The sequence below is a fragment of the Poecile atricapillus genome, chromosome Z, assembly GCF_030490865.1.
Source record: "Poecile atricapillus isolate bPoeAtr1 chromosome Z, bPoeAtr1.hap1, whole genome shotgun sequence".
NCBI classification, from domain to species: domain Eukaryota; kingdom Metazoa; phylum Chordata; class Aves; order Passeriformes; family Paridae; genus Poecile; species Poecile atricapillus.
In genome coordinates, this window is record NC_081289.1 from 103,444,132 (window position 1) to 103,469,395 (window position 25,264).

General features: G+C 36.4%; 1 protein-coding gene across 1 annotated transcript in view; it reads left to right on the forward strand.

The window, feature by feature from the left end:
- Positions 1-25,264, forward strand: part of AUH (AU RNA binding methylglutaconyl-CoA hydratase) — a 117,491-nt gene that overhangs the window by 55,285 nt on the left and 36,942 nt on the right. The window contains exons 6-7 of the mRNA XM_058825885.1: positions 558-650; positions 1,541-1,597. Coding sequence (XP_058681868.1) covers positions 558-650; positions 1,541-1,597 — 150 coding nt within the window. The remainder of the gene's footprint in view (positions 1-557; positions 651-1,540; positions 1,598-25,264) is intronic.

Genomic DNA, 25,264 nt, shown 5'->3' on the forward strand with positions numbered 1-25,264 from the left:
TTACATACAAACCGTGCCATGGTCACACAGGCCTCTGGAGCCGTGCTACCTGTCATGTATACCTGGCATTATGTGCATCTGTTTGTCAAACTAAAGACTGCCAACGCTATTAAGCTGTTAGCTGCTGCTTTACAGGAGAAAGTGGGCAGTAGTGGTGGGTGCTATTGCCAGTGGTGGTCTGGGACTGTCAAGACACAGAGAGCTTTTAGCTGTGAAAGCATCACAGGCATGTCATACGTACATACACCTCTGTTTCATCTGGTACTGTTTGTATAACTGCTTTGTCTAGCTCTGCTGTCTGTGTTCTTGAAGTTTACTTTTCAAATTTTCGTCAAATGTGAGCAGTAGCCAAAGAAACATATGCAAACTTATTCAGCCAGAGATAGATAGGGAGAGTAATTTTCTTTTGCCAAAGTGTTGCTGGTCAATTTTTAGTCACAGTGTATTTTATGAAACTTTTTCCCATACTATGACTGTAAAATGAGCAAAATGTAATGAAATCACGTTCCAGAAGCATTCTTTATGAGGTTGGTGTTAATTGGTACTTTCTTTTTCAGCTAATCTGCCTGTACCTACTATTGCTGCAATAGATGGAATTGCTTTAGGTGGTGGCCTAGAACTTGCGTTAGCCTGTGATATACGGGTGGCAGGTAGGTCTGAATACTCCTGTGTAGCTGGCTTGACTAATCTGTCTGTTGGCAACACTCTTATAAAACTTACTTTGACATTGTTTATAACCCATTATTTTAAAGGACTTTAGCAGAAACGTGTATCAGTACTTGCTAATGTTTCATTTAAAACAACCCAGTTAGCTGGATTGGTTTTGTTAAACATTTATTTGATTCTTCTGACCCTAATTTTAACAATCTTGTCAGAAAGGTCATGTAATTATTTTTATATTTTTTTTTATTCTTGTGCATTTGAAGTGGTCTAGATGGAGATTTGATTTTATCTAAACAGGGTGTAGGGAAAGAACAAAAGTTGCTAGTGAGTGTTTCTTATTACATAAGAAATTAAATTATAAAAGAGACAACAACTCTTGAAAAGAGGAACCTTGAGTTAATAGGCTGTCAGAACTGTAAAGCCAATTGATGGAAACTTGGTCCTGAGAACTGCCAGTAACTTAGGATTTAAAAAGTTATTTGACCTTAGACAATATTCTGTCACCTAAAGAATTCAAATAATCCTATACAAAATTCTACCCCATTTTAAGATGTTAAGCAATAACAGCCATTTTCCTTTAGTACTTTCCATTTGGAAGCAAGTGTCTGTTACTCATTGTAATTGCTTACTTGCTATGCGATAATTAATAAAGTACTTAATTTGCCTAGATGGAAGTAGTTGGATCTTTCACTAAAAGCAGATCAGTTGAATCTGTTTGAATTTTTTTTTAGTAAACAAATGCTTTAAAAAGTGATTTATTGTTCTTTTTGAAGAAAATTTAATATATTAGCAAACTTCAAGGTCATCATTATGTATTTTCCATATTTTTTTTTCCCTCTACATTACAGTAAGAACTCCTTTATATTCTGTTTTTTAGCATCTTCTGCTAAAATGGGCCTAGTTGAAACAAAGTTGGCAATCATTCCAGGTGCAGGTATGAATGTTTTGCTTTTGCTACCACAGATAGCTAAATGACATATGTACTTAGTATTAGATTTTGAATTGTTTATGGTTTTCTGCTTATTTTTATATTTCCATTAAGTATTGTATTAATGTAACACATTCTAATAGCATGTGTTACAGCTTACTGCTTGTATTATTTACCAAAATTAATTAAAAAGTGTATTTCTTACTTTCAAGGATGGTCATCTGTATATTATGTTTTTAAACAAAGTCTTCATTAACTAACATTGAGTGATTATGTAAATGACATTTAATATCTTGATCTAAAGGTTGAATAATTTTGCTAAGCATCAAGAGAGGAAGAAGGATTATCTATCAGAGTACAAAAACAATTATTTGAATTAAGATCCACTTTTACATAACATTTTGTACTTTAGGATTCAAATTCTGTTTTTAAGCTGCTTGTATATTGGTGGTAAAGAGTTTAAGAACTGAGAGTATAGCTGTGGATAAATCTGCTTCCTTGCCAAGATTTTCTGAGTCAAAAACTTCTTTTGTGTTTGGAAGGCCAGTTTACCTGCTTTTTGTAGACTTAAGGTGAATGAAAGTTATGTAACAATTTTTGAAGAGTTGTTACAAAACCTTTTGTTTTTATTTTATGTATAAATCACTGCTACTTGAATTAAGGTATTTGCTGCTCTGGGAAAAGGGCAATAACTTGGAAAAAAAGCGCATCCCTGTGATTTTTGGCCTTAATTTCTGGGAGTTCTTGGAAACTTTATACTGTTTCTTTACTTTCTTTCTAAAGGGTGGAACCTATTTTGAAAGCACTATATCCAATTCTAATGGATACAATTGCAGGTCACATAAAAAAAAAAACAATAAAAACAACCATAATGGGAGTTGTGGTATGAACTTCATGTATAAAACTGTCCCATTCTATGACTAAACTGGACAATTATTGTACAATTTCAATTGCCGTATTACTTTTGTTATTGTTGAGATGTGATGTCACTTCACTGACACACAGAACACTTTCTGTGGTCAGAGCTATATTTTACATACGGAAAACAGTTAAGATTGATGTCTTTTGGTGTCTTTTTAGTGGGGATGAAGATAATAATGGAGATGATTTTAAAGATGCATTTACTGGTAGTGGTGTTGTCATGAAATTATATGCCTTAGCAATAAGTCCCAGTGAAGAAAAAGACAGAAATTTATGTTGTTATCTTTGTTGTCAGTTTTTGCTCTTTGTCCTCCCACTCCCTCCTTTCCTAAGTAATTCTGTAGGACAGTATTGGAAACACCCTCTCTAGTTCAAGAAATTCAGCTCAAATTCTCCATATATTCTCTGTATTCAACTTTTTTACGTTGTCTCATTTCCTTGTCTTCACTTTGGATGTTTCAAATATCTGTGCCGTTACCTTAAAATGCTAGTTAACTGACTCATTGTAAATTTCATTCAGAATATTTTGCTGTTATTCAAAGACTGAGGTTTGAAAAATTCTTTTTTCTTTTTTTTTTTCTTTTTTGTTCTTCATCGTAAAATAATGATTCCAGTGTATGTCTTCAGCTCCTTGGAAATGTGACAGATTTAATTTTGTTATATTGACTTTTCATCTTACAACATTTTGGGGTATGTTCAGTGCTGAATTTTTTCCCTATTCCTATCAGCCTCTCTGAAAACTATTTTTCTTGAATATATTTGAGCTAATCACAATTTATTCCTGATCAGCCTGTGCTTGCACCAGTCCTGTTGAACAATGACAGAATTTCAACCCTTTGTGCTTCTTGTCATCCAAATAGTAACTGATTGTGCCTTTTGTCATCAGAAAGTGAAGAGTGAGTGGAGGAATTTTGCTTATGTTATTTAGGTAGAGAAGCCAGATATACACACTTGAACTGTAGGCTTCATGGGTTAATGGAATATTTTTTGAGAGTGTTTATTTCAAGCTTCTCTGAGCAAAAACAGAACTGTGGAGTGGAGTGGAAAAGTGAGCTGTAGCTCTTAAGAGGCCTACATAGATTTCTGCTGCCATCTAGTACGCCTGAAATCTGCTGGCAGACTGAGTTGCTTCTTTGAACTACTTTGAACATGGCAAGCTACTGTTTTTATTCTGCTCTGTCAGCTGCCAGGAATATGTGATAGATGTAAAATTTTAACTTGGGTGATAATTAATATGGGTGTTTGAGGCTATATGGAAAACATATTTATACTGTGAGGGTTTGCTTTTTTAAAAACCCAGAAATTTATAATCAAAGAGCTGTGTTAGAAGGTTGTTACTAGAATTTAATAGTATTAAAATATAGATCCAGGGCATATCAGCTGTTACATTTTGGACCTTGTTGCATATTATTGTTTATTCTGTTATTAATGAAATGTGTTCATCAAAAGACATAGTGAGGTGCTGTCTATTGACCAACCAGTTTTAACACAGATTTCCCAGGTGCAAGAATTTTTTCTTTTGAATATGCACAGATGTACTGCAACTTTTTAAAGGCTAAGTTTGAGCAGCTGTTAGTTGAATTAACCAAATTTAATTGTTCCTTCTAAGTCTGCTGACCAGTATGTGTTTATAGAGTATGCTGTATTGTAGAAGGTTGAATCTCCCCAGAAAATTCACCCATGGCAGATAACATAGCAAGACCAAGTCGGATGACAGCAGTGCCTCCTTTTTTACAATAGCTTTGTTCACAGACCTGCTGTTCATGTTGTGAGAGAGCAGGATTATTCTTCTGCATTTGGAAATCTAAGCCCAGTTTTCTGCACTATGGAAGAAGCTTAAACTGCCACAATGTGAACAAGGAAAAGTAGAAAAACTTTCTGTTTTTCCTCTTTGACACACTTTCTAGTTTCTTTAGAATTCCATTTTCTAGTAAGGAAGGCAAGATTCAAAGAACAAGTGGAAAAGTGTAGCAGAGGGAAAAGCTTGGTAACTTGGTGGCAGGAAAGCTACCTGAGAATGAATATTGATGATTTTTGTTTTCTAAGGAGAATTCCAGTCATCATTGCACAAGTGGTCTTATGCCAACACAAAAAAATATTGTCATTCTATTCTCATAGAATCACTGAGGTTGGAAAACACCTTTAAGCTCATGAAGTCCAATTGTCAGATAAGCACTGCCAAGTTCACCACTAAACCATGTTGCTAAGTGCCACATCTACACCACTCAAGTTACTCAACCACTTCCCTGGGCAGCCTGTTCCAGTGCTTGACAACCCTTCAGTGAAGAAATTTTTCCTGATATCCAGTGTAAACCTACCTTGGTGCAGCTTGAAGCATTTGTTACTTGGTAAAAGAGATTGACCCCAACCTCCTTTCAGGTAGATGTAGAGAGTGATAAAGTCTCCCTTGAGCCTCACTTTCTCCAGGCTTAACATTCCTCAGGAGTTCCTCACAAGACTTATGCTCCCTTCACTGGCTCTGATGCTCTTCTCTTGACATGCTCCAGCACCTTAATGATTTTTCTTTAGGGATCCAGAATTGGACACGTGATTCAAAGTGTGGCCTCATCAGTGCCAAGTACAGGGGAACAAGCACTGCCCTGCTCCTGCTGGCCACACTATTGCTGATATAGGCCAGGATGCCATTGGCCTTCTTGGCCACCTGGGCACAGCTGACTCATATTCAGGTCCTTTTCTGCCAGGCAGCTTTCCAGCTACTCTGCCTCAAGCCTGAAGTGTTGCAAGGGCTTGTCTCCCAAGTGTCTTTGGTTTTTATGGACTTCTAGTAAAACTTTCAGTTTAGTGAGGTTGGACTTCTTTCCCATTGACTCTTCCGCCACATGGGGATGGTCTGCTCCTCTGCCTTTAGGATTTTCTTCTTGAAGAATGTCCAGCCTTCCTGAAACCCTTAGCCCTTCTGGGCTGCTTCCCAAGGGACTCTATCAACTAGTCTCCTAAACAACCAAAAGTGTATCTAATGGAAGTCTGAGGTGGCAATTCTGCTGACCCCCTCCCTTACTGCTCTGAGAACTGAAAACTATAATTTCATGGTTGTCTGTGCCCTAGATGGCCTCTGAGCAGCAGAGGCCATCCCTCTCTGTTCATAAATAGCAGTAGGGTACCTGGTGTCTTGGCTCACTCACCAACTCTGTCAGAAAATTATTTTCTGTGTAGTCCAGGAATCTCTTAGACTGTTTCTTTTGTGCTGTATTGTATTTCAGAGTGTGTATAGTTCTGTTCATCCCATCTCTTCCTCAGGTTTCTTCACTGCGAATTCAGTGTCTGTTAGCCTGTTTTAATTTGTGATTGACAGGGTAGAGGTCGCAAAAACAAACAGTCCCTAGAATTTTATTAAAAGTAGGTGGCCAGATGAAGGGAAAATTGTGTTGGCTTCAGATGAAAAGGTTTCAGCACAAACTAACCTGTTCTTCGGCATGAAAGAAAGGGCACAGGAGGAAGTTGTTGTGTATGTCTTAGCTGTGGATAATGTTTCAGTCAGAATACTCATCACAGTGGACAGCAATGAGTTTGTATGAGACAGGATTTCATGGGAAACCAGACTTTGTTAGCTTTGCAGTTTAAGGAGATGGTTGTTATCAGTCAGACTGATTGTTCTCAAAGCTATTAATTGCTAAAAGGAGTTACTATTTTTTGATCTCTTAGTTAGAAAGCTTTTTAAACAACTTACTTTCTGCATAATCCTGTGTCTGTACTGAACTCAAAATAGTGTGGGCAGAATCTTTTTAAACAAGAAAATTGTGTTCATTCTCTTTGTTTTGTTTCCCAATCTGACATTAAAAATAATGCAAATATCTGTCATTAATTGAATGCAGTTTTTGTTGTCTCTCAACTTGCAAAGGAAGTGCTTTTCAATGACAACTTTCTTCTCAGACAAGAATGGTCTTTTGGAGTATTTTTTTGTTGAAGTCCTTTGTTTTTCTGCTTTGTAACTTTTTAAAACTTTCCCAATTTGTGATGTAATTTGGTTGTTTATCTCTAGATTCTCACAGTGGATGTCATATTAAGCCTGCAATTGATAGATGATGCCTTTCTGGCACATCTGCTTTTATTTATTAGTCTTGTATTTATATACCACTCAGTATTAGATCTGTCATGAGAAGATAAAAATGCTTGTAAAGAACATATATAAACTTCCTACTCTAGAATGAGATATATTCGTTTGAAGCACTCTGTGATAGCAAGAAGTAGAAAAGACAAGCATATATATAAAAAATAATTTGCATTTTCTTTATACAATTTATTTCCACAAAAGACTTAGGTGTAAGCTTGAGGTATTGTTATACATCAACAATTATATTTCCACCAGAAAAAAAAAAAGGACCTTCATTGAAATTAATATGCTTGTGTAAGCATGAAATTTGACCTTGCTAGATAAAAACTGGCCATTGGCCTGCATACTTACAGCTGCCACTCTTTTTTTTGTTTGTTGTGTTTATAAAGGCATTTTAATTAGCAAGGCTTTTTTTTATTTCATCATCATATTGTCTTTGTTCTTCCATGCTCCTCCCAGAAATCCCACTACTTCATTAGCAAGTTGTCTTCCACTTTGTTTAAAACCAAGCATATAATCCTGGGATCGTGCTTTCCTTGAGAGCATTCAGTTGAAAAGCATATTTTATGAAGAAGACTTTAAAAAAAAAGGGAACAAAACAAAAAGAAACTCTGTTAACTCTCTAAGAAGGTCTTTGTAAATAAGCTGTATATTCTTTCTAGATCTAAAAGTTGCTTTGAACCCTATTTTCCAAAGGTGAAACTGAAGCTTCAAGCTGTAAGAGACTGGACTGGTTTTGTCTTTAAAATATAGCACAAGGGAGAGATTAAATTACAGCATTTCTGTGTTCTCCCCTTACTTGAGTAACAGTATTGTTTTGACTGTTTTTCTAGACTTTAAATTGTATTTGGAGCAATTACAGTGCTTGCAGATATCAAGACTAAAAAATAAGAGATAGGAACCCTGAAATATTAGGGGGTTTTGTATAGAAAGGAAACCAGAGTAAATTTAGGTAATCACCATATTTTTTCCTTATCTATGAAAGTATTAATTCTTCACTTTTATAAGCATCCTCATGGTCTCTGTTGCAGTACTTACTTTAAAGCTAAAAAATATTTTCTATTTTGGATAAGAAAGACGTCAAGGGAATTTCCGTATGTGAAAAACTCACAGAGAATGTGTTCCTGCTAACAGCAGTAGTTGTCCAATTCAGCCAAGTGTAAAGGTTAAATTGAATGTCAGACATTACAAGCTGAAATCCAATGCACATTACAAGGGACTGCTAGGATATTCTTTAGATTTCTATTTTTAAGTTTCATTTGTAATAGGAATAGCATTTGATAAATGCTGAAAAAACTAAAGTGTTACTATTTGTGGTAGTGTCTGAGGTAGGACTTGAAAGCTTCTGCACATTTGGTGTTGTTTTTTGTGCATAGTACATTATGATATACTTGATAGTACATCACCACAGATTTTAGAATGAAAAATCTCCTTATTTTCTATAACTTTATACATCTTATCTGGTTAATATTGTACCTTTCTTGTCCATCACTAGCCTATTCATTTCTTCTCCTTTAGTTTTTTCATATAGTGTCCTAAGATTTTACATTCACTTTTTTTTTTTTTCATTACATAAGGAAACCTGCATAAGAGTCTTTTTTAATTTTTAGTGTTCAGCTCTTAGTCCTAAGTCTTTGTCTTATTGACAATTGACTGACTGATTGGGAAAAAAGCCCAAAGTGAAGACTTAGCTCTGAATCTCGGGGGTTTTTTTTTTCAGTTAATCTATAGTGTCTTTTGTGACTTTTATTGCTTCTTCTGTTTTTTTTCCTCCATCCTGTGTCAGAATTTAAATATTGTGCAGTACACAAATTAAATACTAGTAGAAGGTCTATTAAAGTTTAAAATAAGATCCTGAATCAACATCTTCAGCATTTCATCAATACTGTGCTTAAAATTATATCTACTGTGGAACAACCAAGAAAATGCATTTTCTTCTTCTTGAATTAAAACTTAAGAAAAGTTTTAATTTTTTCTTTTACTGTGGAATCATAGTGACTGTTGACCTTTTAACAACCCTAGTATGATTTGATACAGTAAAAACCCTAAATTAATTACTCTTACAACATTTACCTATTTTTCACTCATCTGAAGTCTCAATAATTCTAGTTGCATTTTAATATTTTTAATGTTTGTTTCAGGAGTTGTATTTAACAAATGGCCTGAAATAAGAAATGCCAATAGCATAGAAAAGAGGTGTCTTAACATCCATGTTTTCCTCAAAGTAATTAAACACAATATATAAGATGTTTCTGGAAGGGGGTAAATTTGTTCTGCTTCTGTAAATTAAAGAGAATTGTAATTCTGACCATTTCCTTTTTTTTAAATAAAAGTAAGCTGATTGTCATCAAGTGACTCATTTTTTTCCAAGGCTTTTTGATCAATTGTAATGATGATGTTGAGGCAAAACTGCAAACTGTCTTGCAATACTAACGCTGCAAAAGCTCCATATGTAAAACTAATGTTTCAAAAATTATATATACAAATTTTCTTCATTTTTATAAGTAGATTACTTCCCAAGTAGTGGTAACATACAGAAAAAGAGATGATAGAACTTTGTGTCATCCAAACTATCCCCTGTACCTCCATGAAGCAGGTTATCTCTTAACTTTGCAGAGGGACCCTCACAGCAACCTTTTCCCCTTGCCTGCTAGCCATAGAACACTTTCCAAATCCATATTAAAAACTCAATTAGTGCTTCCTACAGGAAGAGGAGGTATCCAAGGCTATCATGTGTGTCCCAGATGACTACAATTGTCTAGAATTGTATTTCAAATGTCAAGTTCAATGTAAGAAATTGACCACTTCTGACATACTGGTTTATTTTGCTAGCAGAGATTGCAGAACATTTCTTCCTGACCTAAATTTGGACATGTCTTGTTTACAAAGCAAAATTAACAGTCAGGTGTTTGAGAAATTTCAATATCTTAAGTAGCAGCACTGCATATGCAACATAATGTGTTTAATTAAGGTTTTTGCTTTGATGCTGCAGAGAGAGAAGGAAGTAAAACAAGGACAAAAGAAAGCCCCAAAAGGCAAGTTGAGCATTAGAGGAAGTGCCAGAGCAGAGACAGGGAGTTTTCTTGATCCTGGAAAGCAGAGCATAGAAGTTTTGAGATCGATATGATATACCAATGGAGAAATCAAACTTTACCAGCAAACATTGAATGAATGTTCCTTAGATTTTTGTTATGTCTTGGGAGAATAAAACCATTGTTCTGTATATCAAGATTGAATTTTGGAATAGTATTTTTACTAAAATTTGTTGTTACAACCTGAACAATGTTATCAATTACTTTCCTAGTTGTCATGGGTATATAAGAAAGCTTTCATGAGTTGGAAAATTGTTTTGTGAGATTCATGGACTGCTCAATTTTGAATGACAGCCAGAAAAATGAAAAAAATACAACAAGTTGTTTGTTTTCTTCCATCCTCCTTAAATAATGTAGAATTAAGTCCCATTCAGGTACTCTTTCACTGAACATGGGTTGTACATTTGTATCTTTCTCAGACCATCTCTGTACTGCGGGGAGGTACGCAGTGAAGCTTTGAAAAGAAAGCAAACCCAAACTTTGCTTTTGCAGCTTCATTTTTCTCTACATATATTTAGGATTGTATGACACTGAATAGAAATTATGGTCTAGGCCAACTGTAACAATATGAATGGAACTCACAGTAGGTTTCATAACATAGGTGTAAAGTATGTTATATTGACTTAGGGCACTCAGGTAAGAGGACAAGAAACCATAAACAATATGAAGTAAATAGAGAAAAGAGTGGTCTAAGATGTTGCTAGGTAAGGAACTTTATATTTTTCAAAGCCAGGTAAAATTAAAAAATTACCAGTGGACAGACTTGCATGTAATCAGTTACATGAGTTTTCTGTTGACTCATACAGATCTATCAGAGTTCATTAATGCCTTTGATGAAATAGTTTTCCCCTTGCATAAAGTTTGGACTTAATTTTTAAAGTTGTATAAAGCCTTTGTACAAGACCACCTTTTTTATTTTGTAAAAGACCACCCTTTTGTTCCCCAAATGTGTCCTAAAATCAGAACCTAGTGTCTATCTCAAGCTCTCTTGTCCACTGAAAATCGTAATAGAAACTTCCAATGGCACAGTTTCATGTGAAGCTTTTTTTATTACTTTATTTTAAATATCTTATTTTTAAGTTCATGTAGAAACAAAAGTAAGACCATGTAATAACAGCTGGTGTTTCTGGGGAAAATGGGGCACAAGAAAAATAAAAACTTGTTGGATATGGAAAACAGAATTGCATGACATTTTCTATTAGAAGTTGATGGTTTGGTTGTTTTGGTCTCTTTTTAAATTAAGAAAAAATTACATTTTGGAAGTAAATATTGGACAAATTAAGGACTTGTCTCCTGCTGGTGGCCTAGAAGCTAAACCAAAAATCTTTAACTTAGATTTCTAGGTTCAGCCCCTTCTGTAGTCAGCATTTCTCAATTTTATGATTCTCTACCTTTTCTGACTACCTTTTCAAGTTCCTTTATAAAGAGCCTCATTGCTACTTCAGCTCATTGTCAGGGATTATATACTGTCTCAATAGTGTCCTTTCTTCCTGCAGCTTCACTTACTTTATTTGACAAACTAAAGCAGTTTTTTCTCTATTCTTCCTATCTGTATGCTAGCAAAAGTAGTAAGGAGAAAGAACTCCTTAGGAGTTTTAAGAGAGGTAGAGAAAATGGGCAGGTGAAGTACAGAAAATTATTAACCTTAAAGAATCAATGAAGAATGAAGATGAAAATGTATAAGCAACTCAGTCTGGATTGGGAATTTATTTTCTAAAACCTTGAGGTGGTGGGGGAAAAATCTAATTTTATCTTTTAGTATAGAATGAAGCAGAAGTATATTATTACCAAATTACCAGTATATATGCATGAAAAACATACCAGGGCAGTGGAATAAAGCAAAAGATTATTCATCTAGGTAATTTTGGGAGACTTAGTGCCTATCCTGTCTCTCTGCATTGACAACCCTAGAAACATAGACTCCTTATTTTAGTTCTTGGTTTGTCACTAAATGAGAAGTGTAAAAAGGGTGATGAAAATACTCCTTGTAGTGTTAAAGAAGCTTGTTAATCTGCACCACGACAGACACAATTTAGTACAAGATGGTGAAGATGGGACATTGGATGCAAACCCATGTAGCCGATCATATTATGTATCACTTGGTCATTTTCAGTAGTCCTGTAACAGTGGTGGCCAGATGGACATTTTAGTTACGAGATAAAGAGTATGTGTGGAAGACTTGAATGATTTTCATGGCTGAGGTAAGCAACTTTCATAAATTGGAATCAAACAGATTGTAAGCCACTTTTGAGTGCTTTAAAGTGACTCAGCTTCTGTGGTACATCCCCCTTGTCCCCATGCCTGCCCTTTATTATTTTTAAGTCTACAGTTGACAGCACCTAGTTATGATACTGCTGCAGCCTTTGCACATAGTTAAGATGGTAATCTACAAAGACATTGTGCATAGACACAGAGACAGACGGTGTAGGAGAGAAAAAGGAGTAAAAAATATACACACTGATCAGAAGTTTACTGACAGATAAACAAAATGCGTTGGAGACACAAATGTAAGGACTTCAGAACTTTTTGATAACTGAGGAGAAAGAAATAAGATGCTAAAACTTTCTTATTGATACTCTTACATAAATGGTTTATTAAGAAGAAAGTAATTAGTATGGGGTTTCATTCTGTTTATTTTTTCCCCAGATACTCCCACAGCATTTTTGAAATTTAAGTGATGGGTATGTCTTCCAAAACTTAGTCATCAGTATTCATGACATTATTTGCTCAAAATTTCCATTGACTTGAGTGTTTGGCACAGTAAAGCAAAAGCTATGATCATCCTTTAGGATTTTTTCAGTAGCCATGAATCCAGAGGGAATCTGAAGGATAAAAGAAAACCCAACATTTTGAGGAGATTAAATGATCAGGAAATTTTTCAGCCTTTTAAATTGTAGACCTCTTGTGTAAGGCATTGCACAAGTGACCCTCACTGTGCATAGCACACAGAGAACAGTTGCGTTTTTGTCATTGGCATGTGTTAGAGAGGACTTGTAAGCAGGAATTGCTGGGTGAAATTAATTGCATTGCATTACTTATGTCATGTTCAAGTCTGACTTATGAAAGAATTTTCTAGGATTTTTACCAGTGCTGTAATAATTTTCTTACAGTATTTCAGTTTACCTTCTACACTTCACTGGGTTAGTGAATAGAAAACAATTTAAAGAAAGCAACAGGTTTTGGAAAGATGAAAAGAAGAAGTATCTTTTTACTTTGTGTTGTTACTAAGATTCCCCTCTTCAAAATGTCTTCACCTCAATATAGATGTTACTGGAAGCGAAGTATTTGGGAGTGGGGCTCTGGTGGACCAGCTGGAGTGTATAAATGGGGGCTAGTATAGACGCAACAATACTTGGTAAGTTCCTAAAAATTATGTTGACAGCTGTTGAGCTCATCTATACTCAGTGTGTTTTTTGAAGAGAAGCCAAGGAATTTTTAATCAAGGAAGATTACTGAGCAGATTACTGTGTGCTTAAAAATAGATTTACTTTTATTAGTAAAACTTTTTGTCTCAGCCTGAAGTGTTACATTTTTCACTGAAAATGCAAAAGCTGTTTTGATTTAAAACAGTATTAAATTATTATGAATGAGATGGAAAGAGATAATGAGATGGAAAGAGGATAATATTTATTCTTTTTAATCGAAATGTTGTATAGGAATGTCAGCATGAGTAATATGAAAGCATTTTAGCTGTAGAATTTAATGGATCTCAGACTGACATTTCAAGGGAGAGAGGATTTTCAGTGACTTGTTTGATTGGAAAATGTCTGATTTAAAGAAAATTCTTTATGAAATGTTTTTGTGTGAAGTTATTTTGGTAATCTGCTCTCTTAGGACCAATTGCTAGTCTTTTCCCACACTAATGAAACTAGGTCACTAGTTTTTGGCACTCATCCAAGTTGTGAGATTTATTTGGTGTTCAAGCACACTGTCTAGAAATGGTGATGCAATGTCAGCAAGGCCACTTTTCATTTCATGAACATCATTTTCAGTGCCCTGGAATTAATTTATTCACTGACCTGTTAATAACAGCAATCTGTCACTGGCTTAACAGAGGCTGAGGAAGTGTCTGGAAATAGTCATGGTCACCCTACCAGGTGATCAGTTACAGGACTGCTGTTCAATGTAACATTTTTTGGTTTTGATCATGCGTAAGAGTCTGACTGTTAATGGAAACAAACCAGCAACTTAATCAAAAGAAAAATGTATGTAATTAGTAAATATTGGAGAGAGAATTGATTGAAGTGGTGGTTTTACCCCACATTAAACTACAGTGTATCTGAGAACTATTCTGGTTACCTTTGAAAAAGTACAGAAATTTAGCATCTGTAGATGATATATGATAACTCATTGGAAAAGCACATTATATTGGTGCAGTCAAATAAAAAGCTTAGTAACTTGAATTTGCTGGTGTTTCAGGTTTATTCTAATCCCCAGCTCTACAATGTTTTTGTTGAAATCAGGATTGTCTCTTGCCACAGGCATGGCAGGCAGTCGCTTGTGGCAGTGGGTAGTTCTGCAGAGCAAAATATCTGTTAACCTTTTTCTATCTCACATGAGCCAGAGGCCTCATGAGAGGAGAGACAAGCTTGGTGCTGCCATTGAGGGAGAATGGTTCAGTGTTAGAAAACAGTTCTTACTGCACTGTGACACAGCTGGCTAGCAATTCCTAGCAATGCTGCTGTTGACTTCCATTTTTCTGTTTCTGCTGTAGAGAAGCATCAAGCCTAGCTCTACAGGGATCACCCCCTCTCTGTGTGCATCCTAGCTCTGAGCTTTTTACCTTACTTTAGATCTGAATATTTCTCCTGCTCCTCATTTACCACTCCCCATGGTACAAGCTGCGCAGCATTCTGGTCCTTAATCCACTGTCTTGAAAAACTAAATTTTTCCTATAGCAATAAGATGGCTCTGATTAAAGTATCAGGCATCATCACTGCAAGTAGTAAAACCTACTCTTGGGTATATATGGGACAGGCTTTTCTAGACTTGTAAAAACTGATCTTTGGGCACAGATTAAAGCTTAATAATGAAAAAGGTTTTTATGTGATTTTTAAAATTTTTTGTTTCTTTGGTTTGTTTTTGTTATGGGAGGGTTGTGGTTTTGAGGGATTTTGACGTATAATTTAATGCAGCTGAGGAGCTTCTGAGCTAGGGTACTTCTTGTGATACTTGTAAGATTAAATTTCTGATGGCACTTAGAGCATAGTGCTGATCTGCTATCACTGCCATTGCAAGCATGGAAAGAATTGGATTTTTTTTGGTCTCAGTTTCATAATCAGTTTTGTTTTATTTAGAAGTTTTATTTTCAGATGAAACTTGTGGCCTGAACTTCCTCAGCTGAGCAATGATAGTCGGAAACATGTCTCTTCTTCATAGCACCTTGTAAGGGTGGTATAAGTGAATAGTTACTTTTATTTCTAATCTGATTTTCTCTGAATCTTGCTTAAATGTCTTAACAGCATTTGGGGATGGAAAAAACACTAGAGATCTCTTTATGAAGTAACTTTTATGTTAAAATAGAGTATCTTTGAAAATTCCAACTTTATACAGTGTACTTGAGCTGTGTAGAGGGCCCAAATGTCTTCTTGTTATATCTATTGAAGTATTATCCTACACCTTTGTAGTGCTGGAAGAGAATTTATGAAATCCAATTTGAAGGATTGTTGAAGTTGGTTTTCTGAAATTTAACAGGGAATGCATTTTTTAAATTAAAAAAATGGCAAAATGAGACAAAAAATAGCACCTTTCTCATTGGGTCTTGCTAAAACCAGTATTTTCAATGGAGACTTGTATAAGGGGCAGTAGCAACTACATACTCCTCTGTTTTGTGATACTTATCAGACTGCTAACTATATGATTTCCTTGCATGGAAAAAAGAAAGGCCTGGATGCTTTGCATAATAGCCAGTCTTTTACTGTATGGAATGATAGCAAATTTTGATGACTTGGTCTAATGCATCTTTAGATGTCTCCTTTGTTTTCAGATTCTTATAAGTGACAGTAAATTAAACTGTTCTCCATTCTCTGCATCTCCTGACTGCTCCCCAAAGTCTTTCTAATAAAAAAGAGTAAAAACATAGTAAATGATTAGTGATTAATTTTCTAATGTGATAAAACATAAAAACTGGAGATGAACAATGTGAAAGAACATTCTGATCTAGTAAATCACATAGATGCAGGACATACTTACTTGGTTTTTCATGCTAAGTAAATCAAATGAAAGTCATTTGGATACATCTTCCAATGTATCCATTGATACATTGTGTTTGAGACCTGTGTTTTTCTTAAAAACATACTATTGAAATCTTTTTGGTTGTATTAATTTTTAAATTACATTTAAGAAAATTCTTTTTGTAGTTCACAATGTTCTTATACTATTACATGTTTAATACATGGTTTGGTCATGATTCACTTGATTGTTTTTTCGGGGGAGAGGTTTTTTATTTTTGTTTCAGCAAGAAATAGAGAAATATGGTAATACTTGCAGTTGTTTTGGCATGTTGAAACTAGCATGTTTGGAAAATCCCTCAGCCTGAATCACTAGTTCACCTATATTGTAAGATACATAAAATAGAGCAGTTTAATCATCTAAACATGTGTATGAATGTTGCTCTTGAAAATATCAGTATGCTAAGAGTTTGATGGGTTTTTTTTTGTTATTACTGTGACAGTTTTTTCATTTTGCTGAGCTTTGCATCTGCTTTATTGACTTTCAAATGTGTTTTTATGACACTTTTGCCAAATGTTTGCATTTACCAAGAACATAAGCTAAGTGCAGTTTTCCTCTTCTGTCGTGAAGTCGCTTTTCTCACCTGTTTTTACTGGGGAAAGTTCTTTGGAAAATATCTCTCTTAACTCTGATTTTTTGAGAAGAGTCAGCAGGTGAAACTTCTCCCAGAAGAGCTGAAGTAAAAGCAGGTCTTGCAGAAAGCAGGTGAATTAGAACCAATTAAAAATATTGGAAGTGTTCACAGGTTTGAACATTTTATGTATTGAATTTTCACTGTACACTACAATAAAGTAAAAGACTTTATTGTTGTAACTCTGCCTTCAAAATCATCAAGCCTTATTCTCAGGTGCCTTAATCTCAATTACATCTAAAATGTCAGTGAATTCACATGTCTTCTAAACATAAGGAAAAATTAAAACATCTCTAAAGTCACTTCTAGCCTATATGAATGAGTGATATGCTAGGTGGATATTAGCAGAATTACAAGAAAAAAAAAACTCTGATAAATTCATCACAGATGTAGATCACAGACTTTCCCAGCATTTTTCTGTAGTGGATGTCTGTCTCAGTGTAGCAATAAACATGGGAGAAGTTGTCCTCTTCGAAAAGGTCAGTGGAGACTTGCTATTCTGATTGGAAAGATGACATTTCCTGTATAATTTCCTCTTTCTGGATGAATCTTAGAATGCTACCACACCTGGAGTCAAACATAGGCAAGCCAAAGTTAAAGTTTCTCTCCATGTACCCTGCTACCTGGTTGGTTCTCACTTCAGACATCCAGTAATTAGGTTAATCTCAGGACAAAGGCAAAAGGACACAATAGCAAAAGGACCTAAGTGTTTCTGAGTTTTCATGCCTTGAAGTAGCAGCCAGCCTTTCTCTTCAGGCAGCTTCTAGAAGACTGTTCTTGCCAGCAGATAGCAGGTGGAACTCAGTTCCCTAAACATGGTGTCCTTATGCCCTGGAGTGTCTGATTGTGGCTCTGATATGTTCTGTGGTCTTACTGTCAGTGCAGGAGCTGTACAGATACTGTGACAGGCAAAAGCATATTTCAAACTTAGCTGTATTAAGCTGAATCCCACGCATAATCTCAGTGTTACAAGGCTTCAAGCAGAGAAGGCTCTAAGGGGAGTTTCTTGTAAAATATAGAATATAAGAGCAAATTGGTTTTATGTTCTTTCAAATGGATGTGTCTTTTTTTTTTTTTTTCTTATTTCTTTCTATTACTTAAAACAGACAGGCAATATACAATTATGTGTGTATGATTTGCTCTGATAACTCTTATAAACTCATGAAGGTACAGAGGCATACCACAGGTCCGCATGTAGCCATTGCAAATATGCCAAATAAAATCGGAGAGGAAAAAGCGTGCTTCAGAATAAATATATAGTAAATGTATGTTGCATGGCAGGAGCCAGTAATTTCCTTTGAATTTTGATGTATAAAAGCTCACATAAAAGATTGTAAAAATATTTTATAAGAATAAGTTTATAAAGTTTTATAAGAATAAGTTATAAAAATAGAGTAAATGTTCATATTTTTATTATTTTGTTTTCCATTTCAGTCTTCATTTTACATAAAATTAAAAAAAAGGTCAGAAAGAAAGGAGTTGATACAGAATTGACTGTTTCCAATATGGAAGAGAAATGTAATCATTTGAAGACCAAATGCTCTATTGCTATAGTAATTCTGCCTGAAAATTAGCTGGTAACTATTGAACTTTTTTTTCAAATTCCTAAGTTTGATGCTAGGTTCATGTACTAATTGCTATGAGTTTGAGCAAGGCAATATTTAGCATATAGTTTAATGTTCTTTCACCTGAGGAAATTAATAGATAGTTTTAACCCAGTTAGTTATATTGGGCTATCACTTCCTACAGCAGTGAAAGATTTCTTACTGCTTCTCTAAGATTCGAGGCAGAAATGAGTGTCTGAATTTTGATAGTTAACTTTCTCAAAAGGATGTTATGCCTAGCCAGCTTTATAACTACTACGGATGATCAAAAGTGTTCATGCTGAACACTTTAGAAGTGCCAGATTTCTGGATATCCATCTCTTCAACAGAATAGGAGGTCACCCAGAGCATAACACTGTTGCCATTAAAAAGCTTTCTTTTCTTCAGTCTTGAAGTGAGAAATACAGAGGAAGAAAGCACTGGGAGTACAAAAATAATAGTACATGCAGCATAGGAAGCAGCTATTGTTGTCCTTACTCATTGTTCATATGGAAAAAATAAGCCTCTGTGAATTAAGAAGGATTTAAGGTAGTCTTGGAAATGTCAAAGGTCCAAATAATGAAAAAGGCTGATATGTTGTCAGTTTTGATGCTTCTCCATTTTAGAATGGGTTAAACCCCAAATTAATTGTTTCCATGTTCTGTAAAAGAGGTGTCCTAAATTAGAGTATGGATTGTAACTACAGATTGTATTGTAGCTACAGATTTTCTGATACTCTGGAATTCCCTGCAGTACACATGTAATGTCTCTAGACAAGACCTTTTTTCTGGGTCAGAAGGGTCTATTCTACTTTGGCTTTTATTAAAAGTTTATCTTTACAGTACCTTTTTTTTTTATTTTTAAAACCTAAATTTAGTTTGGTGTGGTTGAATGTCTGCAAAAACACATGCTTTTCTATTCCTAGAGAAGAGGTGGTTATACATAAGGGAACCCATAATAGTGACAAAATTTCTCTATTGTTTCCTTTTGAAAAAACCCACCCCAACACCCCTGAAAAAAAAGCCCCACAAGCCCCCAGTGTTTATTTGTCCAGGAAAAAAAGTGTTTATTTAAAAACAAGGATAAAAAAATCATTGAAAGCTGTGTTTTGCATTTCTTGTTCTGGTGGGCTAAATAAAATAATTTTTAGACTAGTATGTGTTTCAGGTTTTTCAGGTGCCATATATTTTACCAGATTTGTGTAGATGTCTGTTAGCTCATCCTGTCATCCAGGAGCTAGCTACTGCACTAGAAAAATTAGGTCTTTGGAATTACTTTATCTGGACATGGTCCTGAACTTTTTCTAGATGACCTTTCATGGATGTTGGACAAGGTGATCATCAGAGGTTCCTTCCAACTTAGCGTTCAGTGATTCTGTGATTTTAGCAGTTCAATGAAGTATCAAAAGACAGTAAAAAACATGTTCTTTTGGATTTTGTTTTTTTATTTCTCAGAATCAACATCTTTACTTCTTAGTACAACATAAAGAAACATGTTAAATGTGTATGTGAGAGTCTAAATCTGGTTGGTTTTTTTTACCTTTCCCTGCCCCTTGCATAGAAAAGGGAAGTAGTACTTCACAGTGGTGAAGTATGATGTGGAAAAATCGTTGAATTTCCTGAAAACACCATTCAAAGAACAAAATATTATTGCACTCTCATGGTATTCTTCTGATTTGTTATTTTTTTCATTCTCTTGTTTTCTGATGCAATAGAACTTCATATTATCACTTCTGACAAAACCCCTACTCCAAAGGTTTCATTACATGTATGATTCATAGTTTAGTCTTTAAAAGAAAGGAGTTCTAGTCTTTTAAATGATGGTGTTTTGTGATTTCTGCCTTCTTCTTAATCTGTGTGGTGTGGACAGTAAACTCACTTTCATGTTCTTTTATTGATTGTAATAGGCTTGCTGCAGATCTTTAGTGTACTCCTCCATAACCAAGGATAAGGTATGTAAGATGTGTGCAGTTACTGAGTTGCTGCCAAAGGGAGCATGGCTTAAGCTGTCACATCAGGAAGCCAACTTGAGTATCAGGAAGGAAAATGAAATTATCCTTACAAATAAATGCAGAGTAGTGAAGTAATAGTACTGCTACAGTTAAGGTTGGGATGAATTTGACAGTTTAGTTGAAGATCTTTTCCTGCTCTAAAATATATTCTGAGATTATCTTAGAAGTGTCTGTATCTTACTGAACATATGATTATTGCGAACGGTTGCATTTAAGGAAGAAGAAATCCACAAGGTCTGGTGATTCTTGACCCAGTGAAAGGACATTTTCTAGATAGACAAGAGGTGATTATACATAATGGAACCAATGATAGTGACAAAATTTCTCTATTGTTTCCTTTTGAAAAAACCCACCCCAACACCCCTGAAAAAAAAGCCCCACAAGCCCCCAATGTTTATTCCTTCAGGAAAGTAAGTGTTTATTTAAGAACAAGGACAAATAGGAATGGGGCGACACCACAGTACAGCACCTTATCCAATTCTGATATGAGTGTGTATGAGAATATATATGTGAGGATCATATTGTAGCAGTTAATTTCAAAGCGCATCATTGGACTATAGAGAGACTTCTAAGAAGGACTCTGAGATTGGTGGTGAATTTCTAGAGTAATAGGTCTTTTATATGGCTGAAGAAGTGTTTATCTGAACTTAATGTTACTAATCTCTAGTGTGTCTGACATTACTGAGTTGCCTTGAGGTGTTTGTTCTGAGTTTTGCCGGGTCATGTTTGGTTGATTGTCCTAGGATTTGTTTCTAACTAGGACCAAACACAAAGTAGGAATCTTACTTTCAGCGTATGTCTGGTATCTCTGCAGATGCAAAGAATATGATCCTAACTAAAAGGTTATCTTTTGAAAATAATACTGATATAATTGCTTTGTTTTGATATTCAGGAGAAAATTGAGAGGTTTTTTTATTTTATTTGTTTATTCTTATTAAGAATATAGTTTAGGTGTTGCAGTTTTCATCATTCTCTGAAGTAGCCATTGATAGAGGTAAGGTTCTGCATTGCCTGAAGAATTGTGACTGAAATCTATCAAGAATGCCAAAGTAAACAGATATGAAGAACCCCACAACTAATGCAAGTGTCAAATTTTCTTCGCTTAAAGGAATGATCTCTTATTTGTTTGTACATAATCTAATTCTGTCAGGGACAGTGTTACTGTTAGGCATTTACATAAACAGATCAATAAGCACTTAGCTTAAGGGAAGTGCATTTTCAAAATCACAGATCCATCTTTTCTCTGTGTGATGATGTAGATATTTTTGTCACGGAGGGAAATGAATGCTTAATAGTATAATGAATATTTCTGTTACTCCTGTAACATTATTATCAGATCACAGGTTTCTGAAAGAATGACTGTAGATAATATTTTGCAGTGAATCTTTAGTGTACAGCTGAATAGATTGTAAGGTTACACTAATGACACCTTTTTAGTAGACTAGATAATAGAATCATAAGCACAGACCAAGTATGGGGTTTGGTTGGCTGACTCTACATGACCAAACATGACTTTTGACATTTACTGAGACAGGTCTGGCAGTTTACGCATAGTCTTTACTGTTCCCTTCCTCTGTAAAATAGTGATGCCCAGTAAAATGGAAGTGATTTCTGGGGAAAAGTTGAGGTGATGTTGATTTTTCTTCTGGGTCCTTCCCTTCTGTATAGAGATTTAAGCAGTTGAACATATCTTTGAAGAATTTAAGCTGTGACAGGTCAGCTTTAAGAAAGTATAATGACATAGTTATTTTGTTTTAAATAACTGCAGGTTATGAAAAATGTTTTTTTAAATACCTTGAAATTTTTTGCATAAAAAAATGTTACTGTCATTTTTGATCTTCAGATATGTGTGCAGTAGAGTAGGAATTTTTATACCTATTTTTGGAAATGTAAAATAACTCCAGGAGAACCTGCACTGCCACAGAAGTGGGATACTGGAACATGAACTATTCACAGTGTACCTCATTGATTTTTTAATATCTGATTGAAGTAAATGACATCAATCACTGAGATGGCAATGTAGAAATATGGAAGTGTTATACCAGCAGTAATCATTTCCACAAAGAAGAACTCAGCTTTAAGAATGTGTGTAGGAGGAAATTTTTTTCCAATAATTTGGAATATCATTTCATCTAAACAGAACATACCACCATATGAGTGATATTTTCATTTCTAGTAATCATTGATATTCTTTGATTCCATCTTTTGAATACTAAGTTTTTGTTTCTCTACACTAATAAATAAATAATATGCCTTATTCTAATTTTTATTGCATTGTAAGATGTGTTGCGTTGCACAACACAGCCTGAGAGTGACCAGTGCTTCTTCAGCCCGGAGTGCACAAGAGTGATTCTGTGCACTGCTGATCCTCAGCAGGGGACAAACCCAGTTGATGCTTCTGCAGAGCTGGTGCAGTTCCCGGAGGGTCCTGGGTCGTTGATCTGCAGAGGCTGGGGCATGCTGGTCCTCTCCTTGATCTTGAGGCCAAGGTACTTCCAAGGGGTGGTGCACTGGATCTCCTTGGCTATCGCAAACCCTCTGCTCTGGACAGCTTCAGTGACATCTTGAAAAGCACAGTCTAATAGGAAATGAGTCTCTACACTAATAAGGATGTCATCCATATAGTGAAGGATGATCACATTCAGGTATTTTCTCTGAATAGGGGACAAGATATGGGCCACGAATCACTGGCAGATCACTGGTGAGTTCTTCATGCCTTGTAGCAAGACTGTTAGGGAAAGACTGAGAAGGCAAATCAGGGGCATCTTCTGGGTGAAGCAGGGTGTTAAAAAAACAGTTCTTCACATAGATGACCACCATCTGCCAATCCTGGGGTATCATAGATGCTGAAGGCAGTCCGGGCTGGAGGGGACCCATATCCTCAATGACCTCATTGATATTTCTCAGGTCTTGCAAGAGCTGCCACCTGTCCTTGCCAGGCTTTTGAATGGTAAAGACAGGTGTTTTCCAAGGGCTAGTGGATGGTACAGTATGGCCCTTGGACAGCTGCTCCTGCATGAGAGACTGCAGCGCCTTTAGCTTTTTATCTGGAAGGGGCCAGTGATCCATCCATATGGATTTATCAGTCCTTCAGGTTAACTGAAGGGTGGCGTACTGCTCAGTGGCCCTGACTGCGGTGGGACAAAGATTTCTAGTCTTGTCCCCCACTGAGTTCATAGGTCCCCCCCCGAGAGTGTTATAGGGGACCGGACCACAAAAGGTCTCACCATGGGTACCCTCCCCTCAGGTCCCTCAATACAGGTGATGTCCTGGCTCCTGAAACTGGTGTTAACTCACCCAATGCCCAAAATTACTCCAGTGGTTGGTACAAGGGGCCACTCATTTGGCCACTCAGAGCAGGAGATGATAGTGACATCCACTCTAGTGTCCAACAGTCCCATGAGGTGTATGGTTTTTCCCTTCTGGTATAGAGCTGTTGTCTTTTAAGCAAGGCAAACACCCTGGTTCAAGGAACAGCACGGTGGCCTCCCCTGGCCACTCGGTCCATTGCCCACAGACACCAATGTGATGGATGGCAGAAATGGTGTTTATTGCTGGAGAATTTGACATTTTATAACCTAGGTTCACTGTGTTACTCCCATCTGCTTTCATCACAGCCAGGTGCTATTGGCTAATTGCAGGAGGCATTACCATACTAACGAGGAGGGGGGGTTACTATCTTTCTGTTACATTCCGATATCTTCCAAGCACCGGGCCTTACTTCTACATAGAGCACACTCTGCAATAGGTCTATCATGACCCATTATCTGAGCCCACATCACTAGTGAATCTGCAGGCATGATGACAGTCAATTCTGGCAAAAGATAAGCTTGGGAGACAACAGTGCCCTTGGGGATGAAGAGAGTGGGGTTTAGGCATAAAATACGAACTGTAATTTCCTGTGTTGATGTTATAGTCGGTACTTTGGGGTGGATGGTATGTCCCTCTATCCCCTCTCTCGTGTCCCCCATAATTAAAATGTCTCAGGGTTGATCTTCTGGCCTTTATTTCCCTGTTGGGATGTTATGCACGTACATGTCCTCAATGTGTATACAAAGTGTGCTTACTAACTGTTTCCAGGTTCCCAGCTGGACCTGTCGTAAGTTGAGCCCTTCTGCAGTGATGGTGCTGTCACGACGGACTGGAGGAGCTTGGCACGTTGGTCCTCCACGATGGTTGAGAGATTAGGGTGAAACAGCCTTGCATTTGGTGTCATAGCACAAGGCCTCTCTGCACTCAACCAGGAGTTTCCTGGAGGCTGGTGACGCCACAAGTGGTGTTATGTGTGTTGTTGTTGGTGTTTACACTGAGGACATTGTGCATGATGGGGAGGACATCCCCAAAAACAGGATGTATTGTCACCTTAATTTAAACAGTTTGTTGGAAATGTCCCATCTCCCCGCACTTAAAACATTGGCTATTTCCCTCAGTGTTATTGTGTTTGTGGGGGATTACCTTAGCCACAGCCAAAGCTTCCACTGCACCCTGGCTAGCACCCTGGCTTTTACTAAACTGGTGTCCCAGTCCACTGTTGCTCTAAGGGTGCAGGCCTCTACCATCTGGACAGTTGTTGGCTTGGTATCGATGGGGAGAGAGCATAAAATATCTTTACAGCTATTATTTGCATTAGTCACAGGCAGGTGTTCTAATAGCTCTTGCCGAGCCTTTGGGTGGTCAATTTATTTATAGCCTGTGTTACACGGTCCACAAATTTTCTAGAAGTCTCATCCAGTGCTGCTTTAATGTTAGTAAAATCTATATTTGGTGTGATCCCATCTGGAGTTTGCAGCAAAGCTGTTTTAGCTGCACCCTAACCTAGTGTCCTCTAACACTGGCTGGGAAAGGTCTATGGCTTGGTCTTTTGGCTTAGTAAAATCCCCCTCTCTGTCTAGGTGGTTCATTGTTAAATGTGCCTGTCCATCTTCCCGGGCATAGTCTTTTAATAGCTGCTGCAATTGTTTTTTCCATACTCCCTCCCACAAGATGAATTCAGCGGGAGAGCGCAGGTTTTGCATAAAGTGCCTCAAGTCATGATGCACCATAATATGAGCAACAGTAAGTTGTTAAAATAAGGTGAGTTCCTTGTGTAATCTTTTTGCCGCCTTACAAATGTCTTTCATCTCCCCATGGGG